Source organism: Pinus tabuliformis, chromosome 8, assembly GCF_031772625.1.
Source record: "Pinus tabuliformis cultivar Carrire ecotype Pingquan chromosome 8, CPIR1, whole genome shotgun sequence".
In the NCBI taxonomy this organism is placed as follows: domain Eukaryota; kingdom Viridiplantae; phylum Streptophyta; class Pinopsida; order Pinales; family Pinaceae; genus Pinus; species Pinus tabuliformis.
In genome coordinates this window covers 440,110,426-440,124,463 of record NC_142294.1, presented here as the reverse complement: position 1 = coordinate 440,124,463, position 14,038 = coordinate 440,110,426, and the positions used below count along the sequence as shown (strand labels likewise).

General features: G+C 36.1%; 1 protein-coding gene across 3 annotated transcripts in view; it reads right to left on the bottom strand.

Moving 5' to 3' along the window:
- The window catches only part of LOC149235947 (DNA polymerase delta small subunit-like), a 106,908-nt gene extending 93,996 nt beyond the window's left edge, over window positions 1-12,912 (bottom strand). The window contains exons 1-2 of one of the 3 annotated variants that reach the window (XM_089372287.1): window positions 12,596-12,911; window positions 12,374-12,503 (exon numbers count right to left, since the gene is read on the bottom strand). In XM_089372287.1, the coding sequence (XP_089228413.1) occupies window positions 12,374-12,503; window positions 12,596-12,664 (199 nt within the window). In that variant the 5' untranslated portion in view covers window positions 12,665-12,911. Of the gene's footprint in view, window positions 1-10,838; window positions 10,998-12,373; window positions 12,504-12,595 lie in introns of those variants that run through there. The other 2 variants (XM_089372288.1, XM_089372289.1) reach the window with 2 other exon arrangements.
- Window positions 12,913-14,038: the final 1,126 nt, after the last annotated feature.

The window sequence follows — 14,038 nt, the reverse complement described above, 5'->3', positions numbered from 1 at the left end:
TCTCTGTCACTTACAATAATCTTTGGGTTTCCATGTAGCTTTTGAATTGTTTCCATAAATGCAGTAGAAACTGTACTGGCTTTAAATGGATGTGATAATGCACAAAAGTGTGCATACTTGGTAAGTCTGTCAACTACCACCATGATGACACTCTTTCCCTCAGACTTGGGTAAACCTGTGATAAAATCCATTGAAACCTCCTCCCAACGTTGGCTTGGAATGGATAAAGGTTGTAATAGACCCGGTGTCTTAATTGTTTCAACTTTATTTTGTTGGCAAACCAAACATTCCGCCACAAACTTTTGAATATCTGATTTAAGGCCATCCCAAAAAAATTCCTTCTTAACCCTGTGGTAAGTTTTTAAAAATCCTGAGTGCCCTCCTAAGGGAGAAGTGTGCAATTCCATAAGAATCTTTTGTTTTAGCTGGGAATTCTTACAGAGGTATAAGCGATCTTTGTACCATAACGAATCATTTTGCCAGCTAAATGTATCAGAAGTACTGGAATCTTGTTGTAGCTTTCGAATAAGTGCCCACACTTCTTCGTCATTCTTCCATTCCTCCCTTGCTTCGTTTATCCAATCTGGTTGGATAATAGAAATGGCACACAACAATGCTTCCACATCCTCATCCTTTCTTGAGAGTGCATCTGCCACCACATTTTGCTTCCCTTTTTTGTAGATGATTTCAAAGTCATAACCCAACATCTTTGTGACCCACTTTTGTTGCTCTTCAGAGGATAATCTTTGTTCTAAAAAGTATTTAAGGCTATCATGATCCGTTTTTACCTTGAAGTGTCTTCCCATTAGGTAGGGTCGCCATTTCTTAAGTGCATGGAGTATTGCCAACATTTCCTTCTCATAAATAGCTTTGCTTAAAAACTTTCCCTTGATTGGACGACTTTCAAAAGCAATGGGTCTTTCATCTTGCATTAGAACAGCACCAATTCCATTTCCTGAAGCATCACATTCCACAATAAAGGTTTTTGTGAAGTCCGGTGTAGCTAAGACCGGTGCTTGGCACATTGCCTCTTTAAGATGTTCAAAGGCCTTTGTTGCTTCCGGAGTCCATGAAAATGAATCTTTCTTCAATAATGTTGTTAGAGGTGCTGCTATTCTCCCATAATTCTTAACAAACTTGCGATAATACCCTGTCAACCCAAGAAATCCTCGCAGATGCTTTATGGATGTGGGGATTTTCCATTCCTTAATGGCTTTAATTTTGCTAGGGTCTACCTTAACTCCTTCATGAGATACAATATGACCCAAATATTCCACCTCCTGGACTCCAAAGAAACATTTGGATCTTTTTGCATATAATTGTTTCTCCTCCAATAGTTGTAGCACCCTGTCAACATGTTCAACATGATCCTTCCAAGACTTGCTGTAGATTAGTATATCATCAAAAAATACTAACACAAATTTTCTAAGGAATGGTTTGAAAATTGAATTCATCAAACCTTGAAATGTTGAAGGTGCATTGGTAAGGCCAAAAGGCATGACCAAAAATTCATAATGACCCTCATGAGTTCTAAATGTCGTTTTCGGAATGTCTTCAATCTTCATTCTGATTTGATGATATCCCGAACGAAGATCCAACTTGGTGAAGTAAATTGATCCATGCAATTCATCCAGTAATTCATCAATAACAGGAATGGGGAACTTATCTTTAATAGTGAGCTTGTTGAGCTCCCTATAATCTGGACACATGCGCCATGATCCATCCTTCTTGTGCACCAATACTACTGGAGCTGAGAAAGAACTTTGACTCGGTTGAATTATACCAGCCTCTAGCATTTCTGCAACCATACGTTCAATTTCACTTTTTTGGACATAGGGATATCTGTACGGCCTGATGTTTGGAGGAACACTTCCTGGAATCAGATGAATAGCATGATCATGATCACGCATAGGTGGGAGACCTTTGGGAGTCTCAAATACCTTGGAATGATTGTCCAAGACTTTTTGGAGATCTGGAGAAATAGATGATTCCAATGTGGAAACATCTAGCGAACATAATTGTGCAATTACACCTCTTTGCTCCTTTTTTAGAAGCTTTGTCATACCATTAGAGCTGATTATCTTTCCTGGTTTCCCTGCAATACCCCTTAATTCAACTTCCTTTCCTTCCGTAGAAAATTTGATGAAAAGTTCTTGAAAATTAAAAGCTATTGTACCCAAGGATTGTAGCCATTGGACTCCTAGTACAACATCAGCACCTCCCATTGGAATGGAAAGCATTGGGCTAGTCAATACATATTCTCCCATGGATAGCTTGATATTATGGCACTTTCCAGAGCAATTTATTGTTCCTCCATTTGCAATCATCACTTGACACTCTGGTGCTGGATATAGGAAGCAATTCAATTCTTTTGCTACCCTACAATGAATAAAATTGTGGGTGCTTCCTGAATCAATCAACACTATTACCTTTTTCTTCTTGATTTGTCCTTCTATCTTGATGGTTTGAGGAGTGGTAATTCCCGCCAATGCATTACAAGATATGGTCGGATTTATTTGTTCTTCATCTAGGCTTTGTTCCTGGAGTATATCTTCTTCTTTTGACCTTTCTTGCTCCTTTTCTTCTTCCTCTTCACAATCTATGTAGAATAATTTCTTCTCAGCACACTTATGACCTTTAGTGTATTTGCTATCACAACTGTAACAAAGCCCTTTTGCTCTTTTTTCTTCCAATTGTTGTGGTGTCAACCTTATAGGTTGTGGAAGACTAGGGGCAACAACACTTCCGTCTTTATAGTTGTGAGTGGTATGCTTCCTGGTTGCCATAATTTTGCTTTCCATTTTTCTTGCTAACCTGAATGCCTTCTCTAATGAATCAGGTTCCCAAAGGCGAACATCATGTTGGATATTATCCTTTAAAGACCCTATGAACACATCAATCCTATGCTCCTCTGGAATATCTTTTACCCTTATGTTCAATTTTTGGAACTCCTCAATGTGCTCCATTATTGAACCCTTTTGTTTGAGACTTATCAATTGGCTAAAAAAAGTGTTGCTTTTTGTATCTTCATAATGTGCTATCAATTCTTCCGTAAAAATTGCCCAAGTGATAAATTGTTTACGAGAGCAAAGCCATTGATACCATACAAACTGATTTGGTTCCAAATATACAGTTGCCATACGTACCTTTTGTGTGTTTTGCACATTATTGAGATCGAAGAATTGCTCCATCTGTAATATCCATGTGGCGGGATCCTTGCCATCAAACTTCCTCATATCGATTTTTGGAATATGGTGATTCTTCGATCCAACATTAGCGTCTATGGAATCATGATTAACATTTCTTTTGTTCTCATCATGAGTTTCCTTTACTACCTTTTCACCATTAGTGACCCTTTCTTGTAGCAACTTCTTCAATTCTTCCATATCTGTCTTCAATTCTATCTTAAAATCTGCCATGTCTCTCTTCAAATCTGTCTTCGAATCATCCATCTTAGCTTCCATGCCCTTTATCTTAGATTCCACGCCACTGATCTTAGCTTTTGTTAGCTTTTGTGAGCGTGACATTTGTTGCACTTGTTCTTGTAATTTTGATATATCATGTAGCATTTCTTCTTCTTCTTCATGAGTCATGCTAGAGCTTTCAGGTTCCTTACTAGGTGTTTGCATTTTCTTTCCTCGGGGCATCAGTTACCGATAATAATGCTTTACTATGCCCTTTGAATTCCGTTAAACCAAGCTTACACAAAAATTTAAAAAAAAACTACACACATTTTTTCACTTTATAGAAGCCTGATATTGAATCTGATGTATCTCTATAATTTCGGATCATCCAGTTCTAAAATTGCTACCTGTAGTAGCCTTCTGCATCATCTTTCCAATGCCACAAGTCTGAGCCAAATTGGATTCTCCAAGGAAGAGTTATGTGAAATCTCCCACAGTGACTTGCTTTTAGACTGGTTCAGTAGAGCGAACTTGTACGACGTGCCACGAGTCACTGTTTCAACCTTCGAATCTGAAACACACACACAAGAAACTACAGTCCGTCCTCTTTCTGTACCTTTTTACGAAATTTCAATCCGATCCTCAGAGAGAAAGTTATGACGATTTTACCCAGGTCACCTGTTTTGAGTGTAATTCAGGAGTCTGCAAAAAGACCAACTTCTTCAGATCATATCTCCGAAAATATCACGCGAAAAGCTCTGAAATTTGGACCCAAGGTTCAACGCCAATTCTTCTCAAATGAGTTTTTTTTGCGACTTCTGAAACGTCACAGAAAAACAGTTATAGCAAAAATGCCAAGATGACCTGTTTGGAGCAGCGAAACCCTAGAATCCAAAGCTCTGATACCAAATGTTATGAAACCAGCTCAAGAAAAGATAGATCAACGCCTTAGAATTCAGCCTCTTCGAGGGGCAACCTCCTTTACATTACTTAAATGAACAATTCTTTGATGATACAAATGACAAAACCTCCTTTCTATATATAGGAGTCTAAGGAGTCACAATATAATCCAGCTGACCTAACAATAATAATATAAAGCCACAAAAATAACAATAGAGGGATTCTATGGGGCACAGAAATAACAATATGGGGGTAATAGGGGCATAACAATATAAATAAGGAGTATAACTACAATAGTAATGGGGTAATCACTAGTATTATAGGGACCCAACAGTGGTTGTCGATGTATCTAGTGATAGATTTTGCTTCTTCCACACACTTCTTCACCCACTCACTTTTGCCAATATCCTCAAGCATGAGGTCCAAACAATGGTCTACACATGAAGCCAACCCAATGGTGAGGTGTTTTTCTTCCAACATCCTTTCAGCTACAACATAGTTGGAGGCATTATTTGTGATCACTTGTACAACATTGTCGATCACTACTTCCATAACAACTTCATCCAAAAGACGAAATAGTAATTGTGCATCCTTCCGTTGATCAGATGCAATCACAAATTTCAAAAACATGGTATCTTTTGGGCAAATAATTAAGAAATTTAAAACAGTGCAGGATCTTCCATCAATCTATCCATCAAAACATAATTGTGCACCTTGTTTTGGTCAATGAGTGCCTGAACTCTGTGAGGTACTCTTCTATTCTTTGGACCTCGTTTTGTAAAAGTGACCCCCTAATATCATGAAAACTAAGGCCTTTGAAGCCCGAACCACATGTAACTATAGCATCAATCATAGGTTGATAATATGGAAAATAAGCAACATTGAAAGGTATGTTTGCATCATACCACTATCTAGCAATGCATTCCCAAGCAGCCTCCTTCTTTATCCTCTTCCATTTGGCATCAATGGTGGGTTTAGCACCAGGGTTAATGTGAGGTACAAAGAAAGAGTCAAGATTCCTTGCACGTGTCGCTTTCAAATTAGATGAACTATGGCCAGCAAAAGACACATGCTCATCTCCAATTCTAAAGGGAAACTAGAGGATTCTTCAAAACTTGGAATATGTGCTTCAAGATCAAGGTCCATGAAAGGAGCATTGTCTTTTTTACTTTTTCCTATGTCCTTTTTAGCTTTCTTGACTTGCTCTTTTCTACTCAGAAGGCTTCAATCAAAACCATCATATGACTTATTAGGTCATCAGAGACTTTATCACACAGGTTTACTTGGCCTCTCAAATGAGCAAGTGTTCTTTAATTTTGTGGATCCCCCCACCTTTAATTATCTTCCCAGAGTAGTTGCAAACTTTGTTCCCATCTTCATTCAAATGGCAATATAACCATGTTGGATCATTCATGCTTTTAGGGGCCATGGCAACCTATACAACAACAAATAAAAATTTGCATATAAAGCCCTAACAATTCTTACTTTCTAGGGAAAAATCAATAATTTTTAAGAGATAAATACAAGAAAATAGATATATACATAAAAGCCCTAACTTTTTTTGATTTCTAGGGAAAAATAGCAATTTGTAAGAGAAAAATAAAAGAATATTAAGTGCTTTGACATACCTGGAAAAGCCTTCCAAAAGTTGACAACAATAGCAACTCCAAACAACAACAAAAACAGCTCAAAAACCCCTTTAGTCACCTCCAAAAACAACTAAAAATCGGCCCACAGTCTTTGAGAAATAATCTCTTGAAGCAACTCTAAATCTCTCCAACAAACTCTCTCCAGCTTACCCCTTCAACCAACTCTCCAAAACTGCACAAGAACCTCTTTAAAACAACCCTACAAAATTGCAAATATCTCTCCAAAACCCACTCAGCAATCTCAATTCAAGAAATACAAGAAGCTCAAAAGAATATTGTGAGTGAAATAGAGGGGGAGAGGGTCTTTAAATAAGTTTGAGGGGGGGGCTAGGGTGGTGGGCCATCTAAGAAAATAAAAGAAATTTTAAAAAGAGTGATTTTTTGGCTCCACGAGTCACTTTGTATGTAATTGTACTGAACAAGCTGGTTCAATGAAAAATGATCGATCCAATATCAAACGAACCATTTCCAGTCTACTTCGGCGATCCAAACCGGATTTTCCCTGAAAACGATCTAATCAGCTGATTCAAACCAATCTTATCCAATCCTAATAACATCGATATGCACTCCCACATTATCTTTCTAAAAAGTTGTATTTTCTAGTCCATTGACCTCTCTTTAACTAAATGATCTTATCTTACCTTATCTATTGGATAAGCAAAAAAAAAAATCAATCCTTACTAGTTGCTTCTTAGTGCCTTCCCATTTCAAATTGTCTCCTCCTAGCATTGGTCAAAATAGCCACTAAGAATCACTAGATACTCAAGAGGCTACAAGACAGTCCATCTAATAGAAACCAACAAATAACACATATAAACCAATTGAGCTCCTCACCTGGCTTCTAGGACTACTGCTAGCCAAATTAGATATCCTACATGAGACTACATCACTTGCCTCTTTGCACCGTTTTTTATAGGACATTAACCATCAATGCCAAAACAAACACATCTTAATCAAATACAGTGAATGTTTGTGTGGGATAAAAACTATCAAAAACCACCCATTTTCCATCTAAATTCCAGGCAGAATTTGAGATGCCAAGCATAGTTTGATGGGTCATATTTCCAAGGGCGTACTTCCTCCAAGCCCTAGGGGTATTGAGGCTATCTAGAACAACCAAGAACCTTGAAAAATCCTGAAACGGCCTGGAACTATGCACTTTGTGAATCTTTTGTTTCTTCAAATTCCAGTGACAATCAAATTTCCCTGGTTGTTTTAGATATAACCTTAGTCACCAGGTTCAGCAAATTTGAATGAAAAAATTCGAAATTCGTCGAACTTCAAATGAATTCGAATTTATTCGTTCAAGTTTGCCAAACAAAATGGCGAACTCGAACTTGAAACGAATTCGAATTTCAAGGCAAATTTAACCATTCAAATTCGTTTTGACATTCGTTAAAATTCGTTTGAAATTCAGTAAAAATCGTTTTGAAATTCGTTAGTGTGCATTATGGACTTTGAATTTGACTTATTTGATTTTATATATATATATATACATTTTTTTTTCAAATTTCTATATGTCAAATTTTATGTCGAACTTTATCGGAAAAATTTCAGGTGCCGAACTTTATTCTAATTTCAAGGTCGCCGAACTCGAACACGAACACGAACCTGGTGACTTAGGATATAACTCATATAATACACCCTTGATGTTTTCACCCAAGATTCCACAAGATACCCAGCACGACTAGCACTCTGTGGATCTTTTGTTTCTTCAAATTCTAGTCACAATCAAATTTTCCTGGTTGTTTTAGATATAACCTTAGTCACCGGGTTCGGCGAATTTGAATGAAGAAATTCGAAATTCGCCAAACTTCAAACGAATTCAAATTTATTCATTCAAGTTCGCCGAACAAAATGGCGAACTCGAACTTGAAACGAATTCAAGTTTCAAGGCGAATTTAATCATTGAAAATCGTTCAAATTCGTTTTGAAATTCATTTGAAATTCGGTAAAATTCGTTTTGAAATTCGTTAGTGTGCATTATGGACTTTGAATTTGACTTTAAATTGATTTTTTTATATACATTTTTTTTTTCAAATTTCTATATGTCGAATTTTATGTCGAACTATTTCGACAAAATTTCAGGTGCCAAACTTTATTCGAATTTCAAGGTCGCCAAACTTGAACACGAACACGAACACGAACCTAGTGACTTAGGATATAACTCATATAATACACCCTTGATGTTTTCACCCAAGATTCCACAAAATACCCAACACAACTAGAGGTTTTTCTCCAAGTCAGATCAAAGGGATCATAAACAAGGCCCCAAGGCAGATTTATAGTCACTAACAAACAAGGAAATTCCCATGAAAAATAGTTGTCTCGCGAACCTTGCAACCATATATTTTTATCATGGTTTGAATGTTATTTAAGGAAATAAACTCCTCTTATCAAGCACAACTCAGAGATTTGGTAGACACTCAAAACACGCTCTTACAAAGACAAAGCTAAGTCGGTTTTACTTACTAAGAAAGGAATGGGTTGAATTAATTGGTATGGAAGGTTGAAAGTTTCATCCATAGCGGTTTCCATGTTAAAAAAGACTTTTGACAAAGTGGTGGATTTGGATATTGGATTCGTTCTTGAAGTAGCATTGAGAGATCGGGAAGATTCCAACAAACCATCCAACATAAGAATCCAATGTTGCAAGGCCACTAAAGACCATTAGTGCTATGATAAGTTTATCAAGGAATTCAATGGAATTATTATAAGACTGTAATTAATAAAAGGTGAATTATTAATTGATAAATGTTAAATCAGAACGGAAATAATGTGCTTGAACTTGATTATCATAGAACTCTAGAACTCTAGAAGTTCATATATGTTCAAGAATCTTAGAAGGTAGATGGAAGGCCAATGGCAAATTTTTTTTAGTTAAATAGAACTTTGTATGAAGAGCTAAATGATCTCGTCTTTTGTAAGCAAACCATATTTAAATAAACAATGAGTCAATGACACATTGTTGACATTTTGAAGGAATAAAGTTGTGGCAGTCATTTGTGAGTGCAAGCTATCTTCACTTCCATCTATGACTGCTTTCATTTACAGTAAGTCTATGTCATTGAACTACTTCTTTTCTCATATGCTTATTATCATATAGTTGTTAAACTAATTTTAAGACAGATTGGTTTATCATGTTCGCAGCTATCTTGCAGACCTAGTCACTCTTTTGATATCGTATGAATTAATTATCATTGGCTATCCACACTATTAGTTTGCATTGTATCACATCTCAGTTCCAACTTCATTTTAGCCTGCTCCTAGTAAGAGGATTTACTTTTGCACTTACTTTCTGCCTTTTATTTTTGTAACTTAAACAGAAAACTAATAAAAATTGTAAAAATCAATAAATGAATCCAGCAGCCAGTGCCACAAACGTAGGATCCACCAATAAAGATGGGAACCATGCATTGAGGATTTTTATACCAGTGAATCCATTTTTGTTGACGAAGGTCAAAAGCCCACATCAACAAGGCTATCTAGATTCTAAAGTCCCAGGAAGAAGTGAATTGCAAAACCATTTCATAGTTGTTCATGATTTATACGCACCCACAAAATACATTGCATATAATCATAGGAAAACAATGAAAGTCAACACCACGCAAGCAAATAAAATAGGGCAATAATTTAGCTTATATGTGCCAACAGAAAATGCATCCAAGTCTAACAAAAAGAAGAACAAAGCATGTTGCATGGTCAAAAACCAATGTAACACTATAAAAGCCTTCACAAAGAATTACAAGAAACCCTACAGTGATGAGTCAATGACTAAAGAAAAATTAGAGATTTTCAATCATCTCAAGAGACCTAACTTCTTATTTGCACATAAATTCTTAACCAATGAATCATCACATACTAATTTTCCATTTTTTTTACATAACCCTGTACAATTACAAGCAAAGACCACTATCAAGTTCAACAGGCAATAGATATCCAATATAAAGAGGTTACTAACCATCTTGCACGACATAGCTAAAACTACTTGCACAAATTGAATACACCAACAACATTGTTTGTTAGATAGAGTCTGGTGGCTTGTTAATGGAAATATACAACTAGTTTTTTTAGGAAAATATAAACATCTGTAACAAAGTTAAGCTTTTAAGTCTTGACAGACAACATGATATTGGCACAAAATGCTCTTCAATCAACAAGACATGACAAAACATAGATGGATACAAATTACAACTTGGGGTGACAACAATGTCCTCTAATGAATGGTTTAATGGAGCACAACCAGTGCAAAAGGTGACCTTCAAAAAAACAGCAACACTTTAGGCCACAAGCTAGAAGAACAAGCAGCAAGCCAGTATGCTATGTTACATTATGAGATGCATGAACATGAGGCAAACATTTGGTGTAAAAGTATACAACATGTTATAAACGATTCAGGTGAAACTGTAAAATGCCATCATAATTCTTGGCTATATTCAATGAGATGAACCCATGGGATACTGTTTGTCTAAAGACAAATTAGAGTGGGATGACCTCATGGGACATTGTTTTAGTCTAACGACAAATTAGAGTTGCAATTGTCTAATTGTTCTAGGACTTGGACTGATTTTGGTCATATATTAGCATTTTTTGGTTGTGATTTGACTGTTTTCTGATGTATATGGGTCCAAAAAGTAAAAGATTTCGACAACTCAATTACAGTTTGTTATCAGCATTGACCAATATAGACAAAACATTACATACCCAAGATCAGCACAACTAAACTTTGCTCATTGATCACTAAAATTGAGAACAGTTCATCCTCTAATATTCAATCTACTACAAGACATAAGATAGATGCTACTGTTTATTCGAAGACTCTAAGTAAGTTGCTCAATATCTTTAGATCGCATATACGTAAACCTGGTATCATGGAGATACTCACCCTTGAATGCCTCCTCTTAATATAACCCAGCCACCGTCCTCTCAGCCCTGCGCACTCACAGAGGTCCATACTAGTGTTGCACTGGTACCCTCACACTGAATGATGCAGTTTCCTCTCCTTCCCCTTCATCTACCTCCATATACAATGCAGTGTAGTGGGTCTCTCTCTTTTCTAGGGTTAATCCTCTTGGGTTACTCTTTCTTACACTCTTCTGCTATTTTTACTTCTTTTTCTAATGAACTCTCACATTAACATTCTAATTCATGCACTCTCACATTATCTTTCTAATTAGTTATATTTTCTAGTCTCATTAACCTAGTCTTTTGCTCACCTTAAACCATTTATAAAATTATTTTATCTTACTTATGATATCTTCTCTTAGCAAATGATCTTATCTTACTAATCTATTATCTTATCTTTTACTAGTTGCTTACCAACGCCTTCCCAGTTCAAATTGTCTCATTCTACCATTGGTGAAAACAGCTACTGAGATTCGCTAGATACTCACGAGGCTACAGGACACTCCATCTAATAGAAATCAACGAATAACATATACAAACCAATTGAGCTCCTCACCTAGCTTCTGGTACTACTGATAGGCAAATTAGATATCCTACATGAGACCACGTCACTTGCCTTTTAGCACCTTTTTCGATAGCACATTGACCATCAATGCCAGAAAAGACACGTCTTCATTAAAGGACGCTCAATTCTGGCGTGGGATAAAAATTACCAAAGCCACCCATTTTCCCGCCATGTTCCAGGCAGAAATTGAGATGCTAGGCATAGTTCCACGGCTCAGAGTTTCAAGGGCATAGTTCCTCCACAGGTTCTAAGAGTATCTGACGCTACCCAGGACCTTCAAAATACTGAAAACACTTACTGGTACTACTAAGAGGCAAATTAGATATCCTACATGAAACCACATCACTTGCCTTTTTGCACCTTTTTTGATAGCGCATTGACCATTAATGCCAGAAAAGACACACCTTCATCAAAGGACGCTCAATTCTGGCGTAGGATAAAAATTACCAAAACTACCCATTTTCCCGCCAAGTTCCAGGAAGAAATTTCGGCAGAAATAGAAATTCTAGGCATAATTCCACGGGTCAGAGTTTCAAGGGCATAGTTCCTCCACAGGTTTAAAGGGTATCTGAAACGACCCAGGACCTTGAAAATACTGAAACAGATTGAACTATACCCTCTGCATTTTTTGCTTCGCCAGATTACAATAACAATGAGATTTTCCCGGCCGTTTTGGATATAACCCATATAATACGCCCTCAGTGTTCACCCAAGATTCCACAAAACACCCAACATAGCTAGAGATTTTTCTCCAAGTGAGATCATCAAGAAGGTTCCTAGGCAGATTTATGGTCACAAACAAATAAGGGCAATGCCGGTTAAAAAAATAGCTACTTCACTCACCTTGCAGTCGTATTTTCGTATCATGGTTCAAATGTTATTTCATGAAATAAACTCCTCTTATCAAACACAACTCAGAGACTTAGTAAACACTCAAAGCACACTCTTACATGGCAAGTTTGGCCACTGTTTTTTAATAAGAGCGTTTAGAATCTCTCGGAACTTGTGAAGACGGAAATAGTAGAGATGACTGTATTGTTGCCCCTTGTACCTCTGCATCCTTAGCAGGTATTTCTCATCCTGCCAAATCAAGTATAACTGTTCATGCATACATATATATAGATGAAGCTGAAGACAAGGGAAGGGAAAAGTAATCGGAAAGGGAAACAAACCTGGCCCTTATAATCAGCTTGTTTCCTCTCTAGATGATCAGAATCTGTGTCCACCTCCATAGGTTGCATGTTTTCTGGACCAGGAGGCAATGCTAATAAACAATATCCAAATCCAGGTGCTGCCGTATAAGGCCCTTACTGCACTAACATTTGCTTGCTGATATACCGATAGGAGCACGAAATCTAACAGAGCTTCCAGTATCTTCGCTAGTGTATATTTTTCATTTTTCAAGAATGTTTTCTTGCTAAACTGTTTTATCGTGGTAAGTGGGGTTGTGTTCCATGGTGTATTACAGACATTTAGATTGGATTCTTAACGAATCTGGTGTGGTTTAGAGTGAGAATATGACATTGTTTTTAAATATGTTATGTTGGAGCTTAATTGGATTGATTAATTAAAAAAAAAAAAAATCATAATTATATTACATAATTCGTGTGCTTCATATTTTATTAAAATTGTATGATGATTTAAAGTGTGCTTAAAATTTAAAGTCAATATTTGGCATTTTATTAATGAAATATTATTCTCATTATACTATGGCTAGTTTAATGTGAGATGATCAGTGAATTAAAATAAATGTATCCTTTATCAAAGGATAGAATGCCAGTCTCATGCAAGTAGTATAATTTCAATTGATTTTTTTTCTGCAAATTTATGGTTATTAGAATTTATAATCACAGTGAACAAAGTAACTCTGCCACAAGTATGTTTAAGTATTTATTGATATCTAAGAATTCATTATTTATGTTTTTTATAAATTTAGCACAAAGAAGATTATGAGTGAGCTTTTCTTGTATCTTCGTGTTCCAAGTGGGAGAATGGATGTGTGCATTAAATCGGTGTTGTGTGCCTTTATGCACAGTGTATTAGATTACGCATTAAATCTTTTCCTTACATTAAATGTGCACTTGTGGAAATTATCAAGTACTTGGTCAATCTTCTGTTTGATTTTTTCCAAAGCATTTGTAGTTATGTATAATGGATTTCAAGTGATCCATGTGACCTTACAACTTTTCAGTGATTATAAGATTAGATGTTTTTTTCCACATGAAGTGATGGAGGGCATAACCCAACAAAGACCTTCCCAATCATTTCAAAAGTAATGCAAATTCAAAAAGGCATTGCAACTTTTCAACTCACACATTACCCTAAGAGTATATTGAAAGCGACTAACGAAACTCATGAAGGAGCACTACAACATTGGAGCTTTAAACTTCTTTTATGTATAATTGTTTAAATTTATTTTATGTATAATTATTTTATAAATATTTAAAGAAAAATGTTAATGATGATAGTTTGAGTTAGGATAGGTTTTTCACAATAATAAAAATAAATAAATAAATTGAGTTAGTGAAAGAGTGCAGTTGATATAATTTTTTACCAAGTATAGTTAACATTTTATTAAGTAATACGATTATATAAATTAAATGATCTGTAAATAT